This window comes from Amblyraja radiata, chromosome 1 (genome assembly GCF_010909765.2).
Source record: "Amblyraja radiata isolate CabotCenter1 chromosome 1, sAmbRad1.1.pri, whole genome shotgun sequence".
Classification (NCBI taxonomy): domain Eukaryota; kingdom Metazoa; phylum Chordata; class Chondrichthyes; order Rajiformes; family Rajidae; genus Amblyraja; species Amblyraja radiata.
The window spans coordinates 183,985,037-184,002,361 of record NC_045956.1 but is presented as its reverse complement, the minus strand read 5'-3'; the positions used below and the strand labels follow the sequence as shown (position 1 = coordinate 184,002,361).

Sequence of the window (17,325 nt, the reverse complement as noted above, 5' to 3'; positions counted from 1 at the left end):
AACTACCGCTGCGACACGTGCCGCTCAAAACAGCCGGCTCCTGTACATAGAAAATAGGTACAGGAGTAGGCCATTCGGCCCTTCGAGCCAGCACCGCCAATCAATATGATCATAGCCCAGAACCAGGGGCCACAGTTTAAGAATAAGGGGTAAGCCATTGAGAACAGAGATGAGGAAACACTTTTTCTCACAGAGAGTGGTGAGTCTGTGGAATTCTCTGCCTCAGAGGGCGGTGGAGGCAGGTTCTCTGGATACTTTCAAGAGAGAGCTAGATAGGGCTCTTAAAGATAGTGGAGTCAGGGGATTTGGGGAGAAGGCAGGAACGGGGTACTGATTGGGGATGATCAGCCATGATCACATTGAATGATCACAGCGCTGGCTCGAAGGGCCGGATGGCCTACCCCTGCACCTATCGTCTATGTCTATTGTCTATTGTCTATTGTCTATCCAAAATCGGTACCCCGTTCCTGCTTTCCCCGCATATCCCTTGATTCTGTTAGCCATAAGAGCTAAATCTAACCAGGCTGATTCCTAGGATGGCAGGACTTTCATATGAAGAAAGACTGGAAAGACTCGGCTTGTAATCGCTGGAATTTAGAAGTTTGAGGGGGGATCTTACAGAAACTTACAAAATTCTTAAGGGGTTGGACAGGCTAGATGCACGAAGTTTGTTCCCGATGTTGGGGAAGTCCAGAACAAGGGGTCACAGTTTAAGGATAAGGGGGAAGTCTTTTAGGACCGAGATGAGAAAAACATTTTTCACACAGAGTGGTGAATCTCTGGAACTCTCTGCCACAGAAGGTAGTTGAGGCCAGTTCATTGGCTATATTTAAGAAGGAGTTCGATGTGACCCTTGCGGCTAAAGGGATCAGGGGGTATGGAGAGAAGGCAGGTACAGGATACTGAGTTGGATGATCAGCCATGATCATATTGAATGGCGGTGCAGGCTCGAAGGGCCGAATGTCCTACTCCTGCACCTATTTTCTATGTTTCTATCTTTCTAACTCTCTCTTGAAAACATCCAGTGAATTTGCCTCCACTGCCTTGACTGTACTGGTTTATAATCTATATTTGTGACGGTCTTAGTGTTTGTAGCCTCTCAATGACCTCTCCCCTCTGCTCCCACCAGCCGCCCTGTCCCCCTTCACCGCCGCCAGGAGGATCGGACACCCCTACCAGAACCGCACCCCTCCCAAGCGGAAGAAGCCCAGGACCTCGTTCAGCCGCCTGCAGATCTGCGAGCTGGAGAAACGCTTCCACCGGCAGAAGTACCTGGCCTCGGCCGAGAGGGCAACGCTGGCCAAGGCCCTCATCATGACCGACGCCCAGGTCAAGACCTGGTTCCAGAACAGAAGGACCAAGTGGAGGTAACACCACCCAGAGGAAGTCCCTCACACCCTAATGCCCCCTCCCACCACTTTTTGTTTCAGAACAGTAATTGAGTCACAGAAACATAGAAAACAAAATAGGGGGAGGCCATTCCGCCCTTCGAGCCAGCACCGCCATTCATTGCGACCGTGGCTTGTACACTCTGGCGTTTAGAAGGATGAGAGGATATCTCATTGAAACATATAAGATTGTTAAGGGCTTGGACACGCAAGAGGCAGGAAACATGTTCCCGATGTTGGGGGAGTTCAGAACCAGGGGCCACAGTTTAAGAATAAGGAGTAAGCCATTTAGAACGCAGACGAGGAACCACTTTTTCTTACAGAGAGTGGTGAGTCTGTGGAATTCTCTGCCTCAGAGGGCAGTGGAGGCAGGTTCTCTGGATGCTTTCAAGAGAGAGCTAGATAGGGCTCTTAAAGATAGCGGAATCAGGGGATATGGGGAGAAGGCAGGAACGGGGTACTGATTGGGGATGATCAGCCATGATCAAATTGAATGGCGGTGCTGGCTCGAAATGCAACATGACCTGCTCCTGCACCTGTTGTCTATTGTCTATTGGCTGATCGTCCCCAATCAATAACCCGTGCCTGCCTTCTCCCCATATCCCTTGATTCCACTATCCCCTAGAGCTCTATCTAACTCTCTTTTAAATCCATCCAGTGATTTGGCCTCCACTGCCTTCAGTGGCAGGGAATTCCACAAATTCACAACTCTCTGGTTGAAAACGTTTTTTTCTCATCAGTTCTAAATGGGCTCCCCTTTATTCTTAGACTGTGGCCTCTGGTTCTGGACTACCCCCAACATTGGGAACATTTTTCCTGCATCTAGCTTGTCTAGTCCGTTTATAATTTTATACGATTCTATAAGATTCCCACTTATCCTTCTAAATTCCAGTGAATACAAGCCCAGTCTTTCCAATATTTCCTCATGTGACAGTCCCGCCACCCCGGAGATCAATCTCGTGAACCTACGCTACATTGCCTCAATAGCAAGGATGTCCTTCCTCAAACTATGAATTAATTACAGAGTTATAAGAGTCAAATTACAGAGTTATAAGAGTCAAAGAGACTTAGAGTCTTATGCCCCTGTCCCACTTAGGAAACCTGAACGGAAACCCCTGGAGACTTTGTGCCCCACCCAAGGTTTCCGTGCGGTTCCCGGAGGTTTTTGTCAGTCTCCCTACCTGCTTCCACTACTTGCAACCTCCAGCAACCACCTGCAACCTCCGGGAACCGCACGGAAACCTTGGGTGGGGCGCAAAGTCTCCAGAGGTTTCCGTTCAGGTTTCCTAAGTGGGACAGGGGCATTGGAGTATTAGTCACAGTCATAGATTCTCAGAGTCATAGATTCACAGTCATAGAGTCATAGAGAAATAGGTTTAAGGTGAAGCGGAAAAGATTTAATAGGAATCTGAGCGGTAACCTTTTTCACACGAAGGGTGGTGGGTGCATGGAACAAGCTGCCAGAGGAGGTAAATGAGGCGGGGACTATCCCAATATTTAAGAAATAGGGTACATGGATAGGAGAAGTTAATGGGATATGGAGCAACTGCAGGCAGGTGGGACTAATGTAGCTGGGACATGTTGGCTGGTGTGGGCAAGTTGGGCCGAAGGGCCTGTTCCACACTGTATCACTCTATGGCTCTAGGGCTAGGGTCATAGAGTTATAGTGCATGGAAACAGGCCGTTCAGCCCAACCTGTCCGTACCGCCCAACATGCCCCATCTATACTTGGTCCATTCCTATCCATGTACCTTTGCAAATGTCTCTTAAACATTATGATAGTACCTGCCTCAACTACCTCCTCTGGTAGCTCACTCCAGACACCCACAACCCTTTGTGTGAAAACGTTACATTTCCGATTCCTATTAAATTTTCCCCTCTCACCTTAAACCTATGATATTTGATTCCACTACACTGGGCAAGAGACTCTGTGCGTCCACCCGATCTATTCCTCTCATGATTTTGTACACTTCTATAAGATCACCCTCATCCTCCTGCGCTCCAAGGAATAGAGACCCAGCCAACTCAACCTCTCCCTGTAGCTCACACCCTCGAGTCCTGGCAACATCCTCGTAAATCTTCTCTGCACCCTTTCCAGCTTGACAACCTGTTTCCTATAATATGTTGCCCAGAACTGAACGCAATCCTCCAAATGCGACCTCACCACCATCTTACATAACTGCACCATCCACCTCAGATCACTGCTCATCCTTCTGCGCTCCAAGGAATAGAGTCCGAGCCAGCTCTGCCTCTCCCTATAGATTCAATATTCAAGATTCAAGATTCAAGAGAGTTTATTGTCATGTGTCCCAGATAGAACATAGAAAATAGGTGCAGGAGTAGGCCATTCGGCCCTTCGAGCCTGCACCGCCATTCAATATGATCATGGCTGATCATCCAACTCAGTATCCTGTACCTGCCTTCTCTCCATACCCCCTGATCCCTTTAGCCACAAGGGCCACATTTAACTCACTGTTAAATATAGCCAATGAACTGGCCTCAACTACCTTCTGCGGCAGAGAATTCCAGAGATTCACCACCAAAAATGTTTTTCTCATCTCGGTCCTAAAAGATTTCCCCCTTATCCTTAAACTGTGACCCCTTGTTCTGGACTTCCCCAACATCTGGAACAATCTTCCTGCATCTAGCCTGTCCAACCCCTTAAGAATTTTGTAAGTTTCTATAAGATCCCCCCTCAATCTTCTAAATTCTAGCGAGTACAAACCGAGTCTATCCAGTCTTTCTTCATATGAAAGTCCTGACATCCCAGGAATCAGTCTGGTGAACTATCTCTGTACTCCCTCTATGGCAAGAATGTCTTTCCTCAGATTAGGAGACCAAAAGTGTACGCAATACTCCAGGTGTGGTCTCACCAAGACCCTGTACAACTGCAGTAGAACCTCCCAGCTCGTATACTCAAATCCTTTTACTATGAAAGCTAACATGCCATTTGCTTTCTTCACTGCCTGCGGCACCTGCATGCCTACTTTCAATGACTGGTGTACCATGACACCCAGGTCTCGTTGCATCTCCCCTTTTCCTAATCGGCCACCATTTAGATAATAGTCTACTTTCCTATTTTTGCCACCAAAGTGGATAACCTCACATTTATCCACATTATACTGCATCTGCCATGCATTTGCCCACTCACCCAGCCTATCCAAGTCACCTTGCAGCCTCCAAGCATCCTCCTCACAGCTAATACTGCCCCCCAGCTTCGTGTCATCCGCAAACTTGGAGATGTTGCATTCAATTCCCTCGTCCAAATCATTAATATATATTGTAAATAGCTGGGGTCCCAGCACTGAGCCTTGCGGTACCCCACTAGTCACTGCCTGCCATTCTGAAAAGGACCCGTTTACTCCTACTTGTTGCTTCCTGTCTGCCAGCCAGTTCTCCATCCACATCAATACTGAACCCCCACTACCGTGTGCTTTAAATTTGTATACTAATCTCTTATGTGGGACCTTGTAGAAAGCCTTCTGAAAATCCAGATATAACACATCCACTGGTTCTCCCTTATCCACTCTACTAGTTACATCCTCGAAAAATTCTATAAGATTCGTCAGACATGATTTACCTTTCATAAATCCATGCTGACTTTGTCCAATGATTTCACCACTTTCCAAATGTGATGCTATCCCATCTTTAATAACTGACTCTAGCAGTTTCCCCACTACCGATGTTAGACTAACTGGTCTGTAATTCCCCGTTTTCTCTCTCCCTCCCTTTTAAAAAAGTGGGGTTACATTAGCTACCCTCCAATCCTCAGGAAACTACTCCCGAATCTAAAGAATTTTGAAAAATTATCACTAATGCATCCACTATTTCTGGGGCTATTTCCTTAAGTACTCTGGGATGCAGCTATCTGGCCCTGGGGATTTATCGGCCTTTAATCCATTCAATTTACCTAACACCACTTCCCGGCTAACCTGGATTTCACTCAGTTCCTCCATCTCATTTGACCCCCGGTCCCCTGCTATTTCCAGCAGATTATTTATATCTTCCTTAGTGAAGACAGAACCAAAGTAGTTATTCAATTGGTCTGCCATGTCTTTGTTCCCCGTGATCAATTCACCTGTTTCCGACTGCAAGGGACCTACATTTGTTTTAACTAATCTTTTTCTCTTCACATATCTATAAAAACTTTTGCAGTCAGTTTTTATGTTCCCTGCCAGTTTTCTTTCATAATCTATTTTCCCTTTCCTAATTAGCCCTTTGTCCTCCTCTGCTGGTCTATCTTGCCAGTCTATCTTGGCCAATTCACGTCTCATACCCTCAAAGTTACCTTTCTTTAAGTTCAGGACCCTTGTTTCTGAATTAACAATGTCACTCTCCATCCTAATGAAGAACTCAACCATATTATGGTCACTCTGGCCCAAGGGGCCACGCACAACAAGACTGCTAACTAGCCCTTCCTAATTACTCAATACCCAAACTATCCCGCATACATTCCAAGAAATCCTCTCCTCAGCACCCTTGCCAATTTGATTCACCCACTCTATATGTAGATTGAAGTCACCCATTATAACTGTTTTACCTTTGTTGCACGCATTTCTAATTTCATGTTTGATGCCATCCCCCAACTCCACTACTACTGTTAGGTGGCCTGTACACAACTCCCACTAGCGTTTTCTGCCCTTTAGTGTTTCGCATCTCTACCCATATCGATTCCACATCCTCCAAGCTAATGTCCTTCCTTTCTATTGCGTTAATCTCCTCTCTACCAGCAACGCTACCCCACCTCCTTTTCCTTTCTGTCTATCCCTCCTGAATATTGAATATCCCTGGATGTTCAGCTCCCAGCCTTGGTCACCCTGGAGCCATGTCTCCGTGATCCCAACTATATCATAATCATTAATAGCTATCTGCACGTTCAACTCATCCACCTTATTACAAATGCTCCTTGCATTGAGACACAAAGCCTTCAGGCTTGTTTTTGCAACACTCTTACCCCTTATACAATTATGTTGGACAATGAAATTCTTGCTTTGCTTCAGCACAACAGAATATAGTAGGCATAAATACAGAACAGATCAGTGTGTCCATTTACCATTATATAAATATATACACACATGAATAAATAAACTGATAAGTGCAAATAACAGATAATGGTCTATTAATGTTCAGAGTTTTGTATGAGTTGAGTTTAATAGCCTGATGGCTGTGGGGAAGTAGCTATTCCTGAACCTGGTTGTTGCAGTCTTCAGGCTCCTGTACCTTCTACCTGAAGGTAGCAGGGAGATGAGTGTGTGGCCAGGATGGTGTGTGTCCTTGATGATACAGCCAGCCTTTTTGAGGCAGCGACTGCGATAGATCCCCTCGATGGAAGGGAGGTCAGAGCCAATGATGGACTGGGCAGTGTTTACTACATTTTGTTGTCTTTTCCGCTCCTGGGCGCTCAAGTTGCCGAACCAAGCCACGATGCAACCGGTCAGCATGCTCTCTACTGTGCACCTGTAGAAGTTAGAGAGAGTCCTCCTTGTCAAACTGACTCTCCGTAATCTTCTCAGGAAGTAGAGGCGCTGATGTGCTTTCTTTAGAATTGCATCAGTGTTCTCGGACCAGGAGCGATCTTCAGAGAAGTGCACCGCCCAGGAATTTGAAGCTCTTGACCCTTTCCGCCATTGACCCGCTGATATAAACGGGACTTTGGGTCCCATCCTACCCCTTCCAAAGTCCACATCAGTTCCTTGGTTTTGCTGGTGTTGAAGGCCAGGTTATTGTGCTGGCACACTTTGGTCAAACGGTCGATCTCACTTCTATACTCTGACTCATCTCCATCAGTGATACGTCCCACAACAGTGGTGTCATCAGACTAACTTGATGATGGAGTTCACACTATGTCTGGCTACGCAGTCATGAGTATAGAGTGAGTACAGCAGGGGGCTGAGCAAAGTCCACAATCAGTTCCTTGGTTTTGCTGGTGTTGAGAGCCAGGTTATTGTGCTGGCACCATATGGACAGTCGGGCACTATAGCTCAGACACTTGGGGTCGTGGCAACATCCTCGTAAATCTCTCTGCAACCTTAAGATATGTCTGAGAAAGATTGCACTAAATTGATTTTTGAGATCACCCCCTAAGGAGGCTTTGAGTAGAATGTGTCCACAGAGTTTAGAAAACAAATATTGACTTAATCGACATTTAAAAATGATTGAGGAACTTTAATTGCTGCTGGGAAGCTGTGGGGGAATCTAGAACCAAGGAGTGTAGTGTAAGTGAGAAAGGCTCAGTCATTTATGACTGGAGAGATGATTTATTTATGAATTTTCTACCTCAGAGGTTTATGGATGTTCATTATTTAAGCCTTTAAAAAACCGGATAAAAAACCCGGGTTCGATCCTGACTACGGGTGCTGTCTGTACGGAGTTTGTACGTTCGCCCCTGGACCGCGTGGGTTTTCTCCGAGTGCTCTGGCTTCCTCCCCAAACTAAACTAAACTAAACACTCCAAAGACATACAGGTTTGTAGTTTAATTGTTCACTTTAGTGTTATTGTCACGTGTATGAGGTTCGGTGATAAGCATTTGTTGCATGCTATTCATCAAGAAGAAAGACGATAAGTAATTGGCTTCGGTAAAATTGTAAATTGTGTGTAGGATAGTGTTAGTGTACGGGGATGACTCGGTGGGCCGAAGGGCCTGATTCCGCGCTGTATCTCAAAAATAAACTCAACTAAAAAAAACTACAAAACCGTAAAAAACTACTAAGCTATGGTAATACCATGTAAAATGGCAGCTGGTAATGGACAAATAAAGAAAGAAAGAAAATAATAATAAACAAAGTTTAGTTTAGATACAGCATGGAAACAGGCCTTAGGCCCATCCATCACTATTTCAATGTTATCCCCAGATTAGCAACCTCTAGACCAGGAGCAATTTACAGAAGCCAATTAACCTACAAACCTGCACGTCTTTTGAGTGTGGCAGGAAACAGTAGCACCCGGAGTAAACCAGGGGCCACAGTTTAAGAATAAGGAGTAAGCCATTGTAGAAGCAGGCCCTTATAGACAATAGACAATAGACAATGGTGCAGGAGTAGGCCATTTGGCCCTTCGAGCCAGCACGCCATTCAATCTGATCATGGCTGACGTTCCCCAATCAGTACACCGTTCCTGCCTTCTCCCCATATCCCCTGACTCCGCTATTTTTAAGAGCCCTATTCTAGCTCTCTCTTGAAAGCATCTAGAGAACCTGCCTCCACCGCCCTCTGAGGCAGAGAATTCCACAGACTCACCACTCTCTGTGAGAAAAAATGTTTCCTCGTCTCCGTTCTAAATGGCTGACTCCTTATTCTTAAACTGTGGCCCCTGGTTCTGGACTCCCCCAAGTTCAGTCAGAATGTGTAAGAAAGAACTGCAGGTGCTGGTTTAAACCGAAGATAGACACAAAAAGCTGGAGTAACTCAGCGGGACAGGCAGCATCTCTGGAGAGAAGGAACGGGTGCCCGAAAACGTCACCCATTCTCTCCATGTGAAAAATTGTTTCCTCATCTCCGTTCTAAATGGCTTGCCACTTATTCTTAAAGAAACCAATTAACCTACAACCTGCGTGTCTTTGGAGTGTGGGAGGGAAACCGGGAGCACCCGGAGAAAACCCACGCGAGTGACGGGCAGAACGCACAAACTCCGTACAGACAGCACCCACAGTCAGGGTCAACCCGGGTCTCTGGCGCTGTGAGGCAGCAACTCTCTACCGCTGCGCCACCGTGCCTGAGAGCTTTCTTTGTCAGCGCTGTGATTTCCAGTGCTGGAGGTATGCTTGTTCCTAATTCTGGTCTGACTCCAACTGTCTAATTGCCTGTCAGTGTCAGAAGAATCTGACACTTCCCCGCGGGGAACTAACAATTACTAAAATTTGTGCAGCAAATTACATCTATCGACACAGTCTGCCTGTCAGAGAGCTGAGCAGAACATGAGTCCAAACACGCCGCACAGTGAGAATACGATCAGATCGCAAGAATGTAGAACTGAGCAGAAGACGGCATCCCCAAATCTTTCAAAGATAGGCTGTTGGCACATTGGCCTTCACCAACCAGGGTATTGAGCATAGAGTGTGTCGGAAAGAACTCCAGATACTGCTTTAAATCGAAGATAGACTCAAAATGCCAGAGTAACTCAGCGGGACACGCTAGAGGCAGGAAACATGTTCCCGATGTTGGGGGAGTCCAGAACCAGGGGCCACAGTTTAAGAATAAGGGGTAAACCATTTAGAACGGAGATGAGGGAACACTTTTTCACACAGAGAGTTGTGAGTCTGTGGAATTCTCTGCCACAGAGGGCGGTGGAGGCAGGTTCTCTGGAGAATTCCACAGACTCACCACTCTCTGTGTGAAAAAGTGTTTCCTCATCTCCGTTCTAAATGGCCTACCCCTTATTCTTAAACTGTGGCCCCTGGTTCTGGACTCCCCCAATATCGGGAACATGTTCCTGCCTCTAGCGTGTCCAAACCCTTAACAATCTTACATGTTTCAATAAGAACGGAGACGAGGAAACACTTTTTCCTCACAGAGAGTGGTGAGTCTGTGGAATTCTCTGCTTCAGAGGGAGGGTGGAGGCAGGTTCTCTGGATTCTTTCAAGAGAGAGCTAGATGGGGCTCTTAAATATAGTGGAGTCAGGGGATATGGGGAGGCAGGAACGGGGTACTGATTGGGGATGATCAGCCATGATCACATTGAATGGCGGTGCAGGCTCGAAGGGCCAAATGACCTACTCCTGCACCTATTGTCTATTGTCTATTGTCTATAAGATTCCCTCTCATCCTTCTAAACTCCAGAGTGTACAAGCCCAGTTGCTCCATTCTCTCAGCATATGACAGTCCCGCCATCCCGGGAATTAACCTTGTAAACCTACGCTGCACTCCGTCAATAGCAAGAATGTCCTTCCTCGTTGGAATCGACCCCCTCGTTGATTTTTGTTTTTGTTTGTCGGTGCAGGAGGCAGACACGGCCGAGGAGCGAGAGGCCGAGAGGCAGCAGGCGAACCGGCTTGATGATCCAACTTCAACAAGAGGCCTTCCAGAAATCGCTGACTCAGCCCTCCACCAGGACACGCTGTGCGTCCACAGACGCCTCTCTCTACGCCCTGCAGAACCTCCAGCCTTGGGCCGACGACGGGACCAAAATCACGTCCGGTTACCTCCGTGGCTTCCGTGGTCTGACCCCTCCCTCCCCCCCCCCACCCTCGATTCCCTTTCCTCCCCCCCTACCCCCCTCAGCAAAGACTCTGAAACCCCGGGTACCAAATAATGCTGCACTTCACTGTATATTATGGGCTTGGATTTCTTTTTTTCATTTTCAACCTTTAAACTCGAATGTTATTCATTTTATAATAAAAAGTACTTGCTAAAGGGTTATTTGCAATGCAAAACAAAAAAGGTGAATAAAAATGCGATTCAATAGACTAGGCTTCTCTTCGTGCTGGTTTGCTGTTGTGAAGATCAATGGGGCCCAAATGGTCACAGCACGGGCTCTGTGTGCGGCACGGTGGCGCAGTGGTGGAGTTACAGCCTCAAAGATCCAGAGGCCCAGTTCGAGATCCTGACCACGGGTGCCATCCTGTACGGAGTTTTATACGGAGTTCTCCCCCGTGCCTGCCTGGAACGGGAGTGGATGTACCTCGATGCATGGCCCATGGTTTGGGGGTGGAGATGGAGTGCAGTGTTAGATACAGCAGGGGGCTGACAGATGAATAGTGCACCGTACATAGGTACAGTAACAAGGGGGGACATGAAACAGACAAGGCCATTCTGCTCCTCCCTTCAAACTGATCATGTCCAACCTCGCTCCACATAACATTTCATCATGCCCCTCTGGGGTTGCAAACGTAATTTTTTGGGCAATTACAAGCATAACATTCCTAAATGCTTTCACTGCACCAACGCGCTAATCTGTGTCATTTCATTCTATGATGTGTGATAAAGTGTTTTGTTCGGCTGAAACTGCAGTTATAACAACAAATCAACTTATTTAGTATGTTTAAGAAAGAATTGCAGATGGCTGGAAAAAGGGTCCCATCGAGACCCTGTCTTACGCGATGTTTTCGGGTCGAGAGGGAGTTAGATGTGGCCCTTGTGGCTAAAGGGATCAGGGGGTATGGAGAGAAGGCAGGTACAGGATACTGAGTTGGATGATCAGCCATGATCGTATTGAATGGCGGTGCAGGCTCGAAGGGCCGAATGGCCTACTCCTGAACCTATTTTCTATGTTTCTATGTTTCTATGTTTTCTCCAGGATCTCCGGTTTCCTCCCACACTCCAAAGACGTACTGGTTTGGAGGCTAATCAGCTTGGTAAAATTGTAAATTGTCCCCAGTGTTTGTGTGTGGATTGTGTTTGGTTGTGTGTGGGGATGGCTGGCGTGGAATTGGTGGGTTGAAGGGCCTGTTTCCACGCTGTATCTCTAAACCAAACTAAGCAGAATCAAAGGGCCAAAATGGCCGACGTCCAGTTCATAAGTTCATAAACATTGAAACATAGAAACATTGAGTAAAAGTAGGCCACTTGGCCCATCGAGTCTACTTTGGCAGTTCGATCTTGGCTGATCTATCTTTCCCTCTCAACCCCATTCTCCTGCCTTCTCCCCGTGACGCCTGACACCCGTACTAATCAGAAATCTGTCAATCTCAGCTTCGCCCAACACCTCCGCTCACTTCGCAATAACCACCTGATCTCCCGGTGGCTCAGCACTTCAACACCCCTCCCTATTCCAATCCGACCTTTCTGTCCTGGGCCTCCTCCATGGCCAGAGTGAGGCCCACCGCAAATTGGAGAGCAGCAGCACCTCATATTTTGCTTGGGTAGTTTACACCCCAGCGGTATGAACATTGACTTCTCTAACTTCAAGTAGTCCTTGCTTTCTCCCCCTCCCCTCCCCCCCCTCCCTCTCTCCATGGACGGGAAAGGAATGGAGGGTTATGGTCTGAGTGCAGGTAGATGGGACTAGGGGAGAATACGTGTTCGGCACGGACTAGAAGGGCGAGATGGCCTGTTTCCATGCTGTAATTGTTATATGGTTACCTATCCAATTTATTTTTAAATGATAAAATCGAACCTGCCTCCACCACTTCCACTGGAAGCTCATTCCACACAGCTACACTCTCTGAGTAAAGAAGTTCCCCCTCATGTTACCCCTAACATCTGTCCCTTAATTCTCAAGTCATGTCCTCTTGACAACTCTCACAGCTTGATTCACAACTCTCTGGATGAAGAAGTTTTTCCTCATCTCAGTCCTAAATGGCCTACCCCTTATTCCTAATCTGTGACCCCTGGTTCTGGACTCCCCCAACATGGGGAACATTTTCCCTGCATCTAGCCTGTCCAATCCTTAAAGAATTGTATATGTTTCCACAAGATGCCCTCTCATCCTTCTAAAGGGCCTGTCCAATTGCGATTTTTTTCAGCGTCAGCTGACATCATTGACTGACGTATCAGGTCACCGAAATGTCGCAGCGTGACGCACCGTGACGCGCGGTGTTTTTCGAGTATTGAAACTTTTTTGTCACCGCTGGATTTTGAAATGTTCAAATCTTTTGTCGACACTGATATGACGCCAAAAAAATCGGCAAGTTGGACAGGCCCTTAAATTCCAGTGAATACAAACCCAGTCGACCCCTTCTTCATCATATCTCAGTGATTAGTGTTACACCAATCGCAATGAAAAAGATGCAAGTGCTGAAACGTGGTAGGTGGGAACACTGGGAACATACTCTTAGTATTTGAGTAGTTCAGTCAGTCGTCTAATAACAGAGGGGATGAAGCTGTGCCATGTTGACGGTGTTTAAGAAAGAACTGCAGATGCTGGAAAATCAAAGGTAGACAAAATGCTGGAGAAACTCAACGATTCCTGCACCTCCTCCAACCTCTACTGCATCCGCTGCTATAGATGTCAGCTGATCTACATCGGTGAGACCAAGCGTAGGTTTGACGATCGCTTCGCCCAACACCTCTGCTCGGTTCGCAATAACCAACCTGATCTCCCGTGGCCCAGCACTTCAACTCCCCATCCCATTCCCAATCCGACCTTTCTGTCTTGGCCTCCTCCATGAGGTGAGCACCACCGTAATCTGGGGAGCAGGACCTCATTTTCGCTTGGGCAGTTTACACCCCAGCGGTATGAACATTGACTTCTCCATTTCAGGTAGTCCCTGCTTTCTTCTCCCCTTCTCAGCTCATTCAGCCCACTGGCTCCTCCTCTTCCTTTCTTCTCCCCCCCCCCCCCTGACATCAGTCTGAAGAAGGTTTTCAGCCCGAAACGTTGCCTATTCCTTCGCTCCATAGATGCTGCTGCACCCGCTGAGTTTCTCCAGCATTTTTGTCTACCTATGTTGATGGTGCTTACTGCTTCATTTTGGACAGTTGAGTTGATTTATTGTCACATGTACCGAGGTACAGTGAAAAGCTCTAGTCGTTAGAGATACAGTGTAGAAATATGACCTTCGGACCACAGAGTCTGTGCCAACCACTGATCACCTGTACACTCGTTCTATCCCACACACTAGACAGGGGTCGGCAACCCAGTTCTGTCTGGGGGCCGGGTCCCCGGTCCCAGGTCTGTGAGCGGTTGGAGGGCCACACCTATCGCCAGAGCTAATAAACTTTGACATGTTTATATATTTCAGAAATATTATGTCCACTGAACATAGGAGTTATTGGGCCTGTCCCACTTAGGTGATTTTTCAGCGGACTGCTGGCGATGGTCCAAGTTGCCGGCAGTCGCCTGAATAACTGGGGATTGGAACGGCGACTTTCAGAGTGACACACACGCACACACGCACACACGCACACACACACACACCACATCGCTTCTTTCACCAGCCCGTGTGAATTTTTTAGACAGCACTCCCCCCGCTTGCCTGTGTAAAAATCCACACGGTGCAAAGCCAAGGTGATACAGACACACACCGCGATGAACAGGAAGGTTGGCGCTGTAGAAAGATGGCTAAAGCACAGTGTACAGCAAGTCCTTTAAGAGGGGAAGAGGGGGGAGAGGGGGGAGAAGGGGTGGAGACAATTTTTAAGAAGCCAGAGATACACGGCTGTGAAGCTCGGCGGACATTTAACATTACCGGTCGGTTATCCTTGGTTCTGAAAACTCCTGCTTACCTTTTTTTTCCCCATGGGCCAATGAAATTCACCGGTCAGCACCGGCTACAACCTACGAGAACCTTCAACCTCCGGCAACCCACTAGGACCTCCTGGTGACCCGCTACGGCTCGAGAATTCTCGCTACTCTCCATGGCGGCTTCATTCTAGTCACCGCTAATTTTTCAACATGTTGCGGCAGCATAGTCCCCTGCAGTCGCTTAAAAAGTCGCCTAAGTGGGACAGGCCCATTAGTTTGAGACACTGGTATTGAATCAACCTCAAGAACCTTTTCTTTTCTTTTAAAATCTTTTTATTAATTTTTTCAAAAGCAAAAAAAAAAAAAGATAAACATATCAGTGATATTGATACACAGGGATCAGGATTACATTAATAACAAGTATATCCTGAGTATGAGTCCAGTGTCAAAATACACGTTGAGTATACCTCCCGGTTTCTATGTAAATAGTTAAGTGTTTAAAAGATAACTTGTCTATATAAAAACAAAAAGATAAAGGAAAAAAAAAGAGAAAAACAAAACGCCTAAACTAGAAAAAAAGCAAAAACAAAATCTCAAGAATCAACTCTCAAGAATCTTAAGATCAACTTGGCATTTATTGTGCAAAAAACCCAATTTAATTTAACGCAACCATTTAACACAATTTAACATAACATTGCAAAAAACAACGATTTAACAGCAACCAACACAATGTAAGTCTGAAGAAGGGTTTCGGCCCGAAACGTCGCCTATTTCCTTCGCTCCATAGATGCTGCTGCACCCGCTGAGTTTCCCCAGCAATTTTGTGTACCTTCATGTAACATTAACATCCACTACAGTGGAATCAGCATTCCTCACTGTGACGACGTCCCGATGTTCAGACCCTCCGTCGGGATGATCGAAACTCCGGCGTCGGGATGGATTCCAACACAACAAGAAAAAGTTTCCCCCTATTCCCCGTCCCCTCCCCCGCATAAAACATAACGAAGAAACACCAAAACATGACCTTAACACGCTCAAAACAACAGAAAACAGAGAAGGGCTCCAGGGCAGGCTGCTTGCGAGATGGCCATTACAGACCTCACCCCTCTCTGTCTGCTGGCCGCAATGGTTCCGGGACGCGCTGAGCAAAAATAAATACGACTGCGGGCTATGCTTGCAGAGAAAAAAAAAACGCCTGTGGCCAGATGATTTCGAGTTGCGGGCCGCATTCGGCCCGTGGGCCGTAGGTTGCCGGCCCCTGCACTAGAAACTATGTACAGAAGCCAATTAACCTCTAATGTTATTAACTTATCTAAACATTATTCCCTTATCTAAACGATACTACTCCCTGTACCATGTATGTTTGCACTGCATATGGCTCGAGTGTAATCATGTATTCGACTTTCCTTGACTGGTTAGCACGCAACCAAAGGCTTTTCACCGTAGTTCGGTACACGTGACCTTTTTTCACAGAGAGTTGTGAGTCTGTGGAATTCTCTCCTCAGAGGGTGGTAGAAGGCAGGTTCTCTGGATACTTTCAAGAGAGAGCTAGATAGGGCTCTTAAAGATAGCAGAGTCAGGGGATATGGGAGAAGGCAGGAATGGGGTACTGATTGGGATGATCAGCCATGATCACATTGAATGGCAGTGCTGGCTCGAAGGGCCGAATGGCCTACTCCTGCACCTATTGCCTATTGTCTATTGAACCGCCAACCTGTACGTCTTTGGAGTGTGGGAGGAAACCGGAGGACCCGTAGAAAAACCCACGCGGGTCACGGGAAGAACGTTGTAAACTCGTACAGACAGCATCGGTCGTCAGGTATCGAACCCGGGTTTCCTGTATGGAGCTTTTACGTTCTCCCCGTGACCTGCGTGGATTTTCTCCCAGATCTTCAGTTTCCTCCCACACTCCAAAGACATAAAACATAGAAAATAGGTGCAGGAGTAGGCCATTCGGCCCTTCGAGCCTGCACCGCCATTCAATATGATCATGGCTGATCATCCAACTCAGTATCCTGTACCTGCCTTCTCTCCAACCCCCTGATCCCTTTAGCCACAAGGGCCACATCTAACTCCCTCTTAAATATAGCCAATGAACTGGCCTCAACTACCTTCTGTGGCAGAGAATTCCACAGATTCACCACTCACTGTGTGAATCTCTGGTGCAGGTATGTGGGTTGATTGGCTTGGTATAAATGTAAAAATGTAAAAATAGTCCCAAGGGGTATAGGATATTGTTAATGTGCGCTGGTTGGCGCGACCCGGTGTAAAAAAAAATAGTCCCTTGTGTGTGTAGGATAGCGTTAGTGGGCGGGGGGATCGCGGTCGGCGGCACCGATCCGGTGGGCCGAAGGGCCTGTTTCTGTGCTGTATCTCTAAACTAAACCAAACTTCCAGCAGCGCCACTGCACCACCCTGAAGTCCATCCAGAACAAAATCTCTTTAAGTGGGAGATCAAAAGGATGTGTGCTGAGCAAGCTGACAAGGAGAGATGCATGGGGATAATTAACCTTGTGGTTTATAGATATAGCTTTAATAACAGGGGGCAGCAGGGTAGGTTTACAGGCACTCGAAAACATTTACATTCTTCTGGACACACTGCCTGGGGGAACAACGAGGTTAGAATTGGACGGTGTACATTTTCGACACCATCCAATACATACAGTGGGGGCGGCAAGGTGATGCGCAGTAGAGTTACGTTAGTACCTCCACCAATTGTAAAGCACTTCGGCCAACGATAGTTGTTTTTTAAATGTGCTATAGAAATAAAAGTGACTTAACTTGACTAGAGTTTGCTGCCTCACAATAGACAATAGACAATAGGTGCAGGAGTAGGCCATTCGGCCCTACAACCAGCACCGCCATTTCAATGATGAT

The 17,325-nt window shown here is 47.0% G+C and overlaps 1 protein-coding gene across 1 annotated transcript in view; it reads left to right on the top strand.

Annotated features, from left to right (window-relative positions):
• The window catches only part of LOC116982612 (T-cell leukemia homeobox protein 1-like), an 80,483-nt gene that overhangs the window by 43,488 nt on the left and 19,670 nt on the right, over positions 1 to 17,325 (top strand). Inside the window, exon 2 of the mRNA XM_033035906.1 lies at positions 1,130 to 1,367. Within this exon, the coding sequence (XP_032891797.1) occupies positions 1,130 to 1,367 (238 nt within the window). The remainder of the gene's footprint in view (positions 1 to 1,129; positions 1,368 to 17,325) is intronic.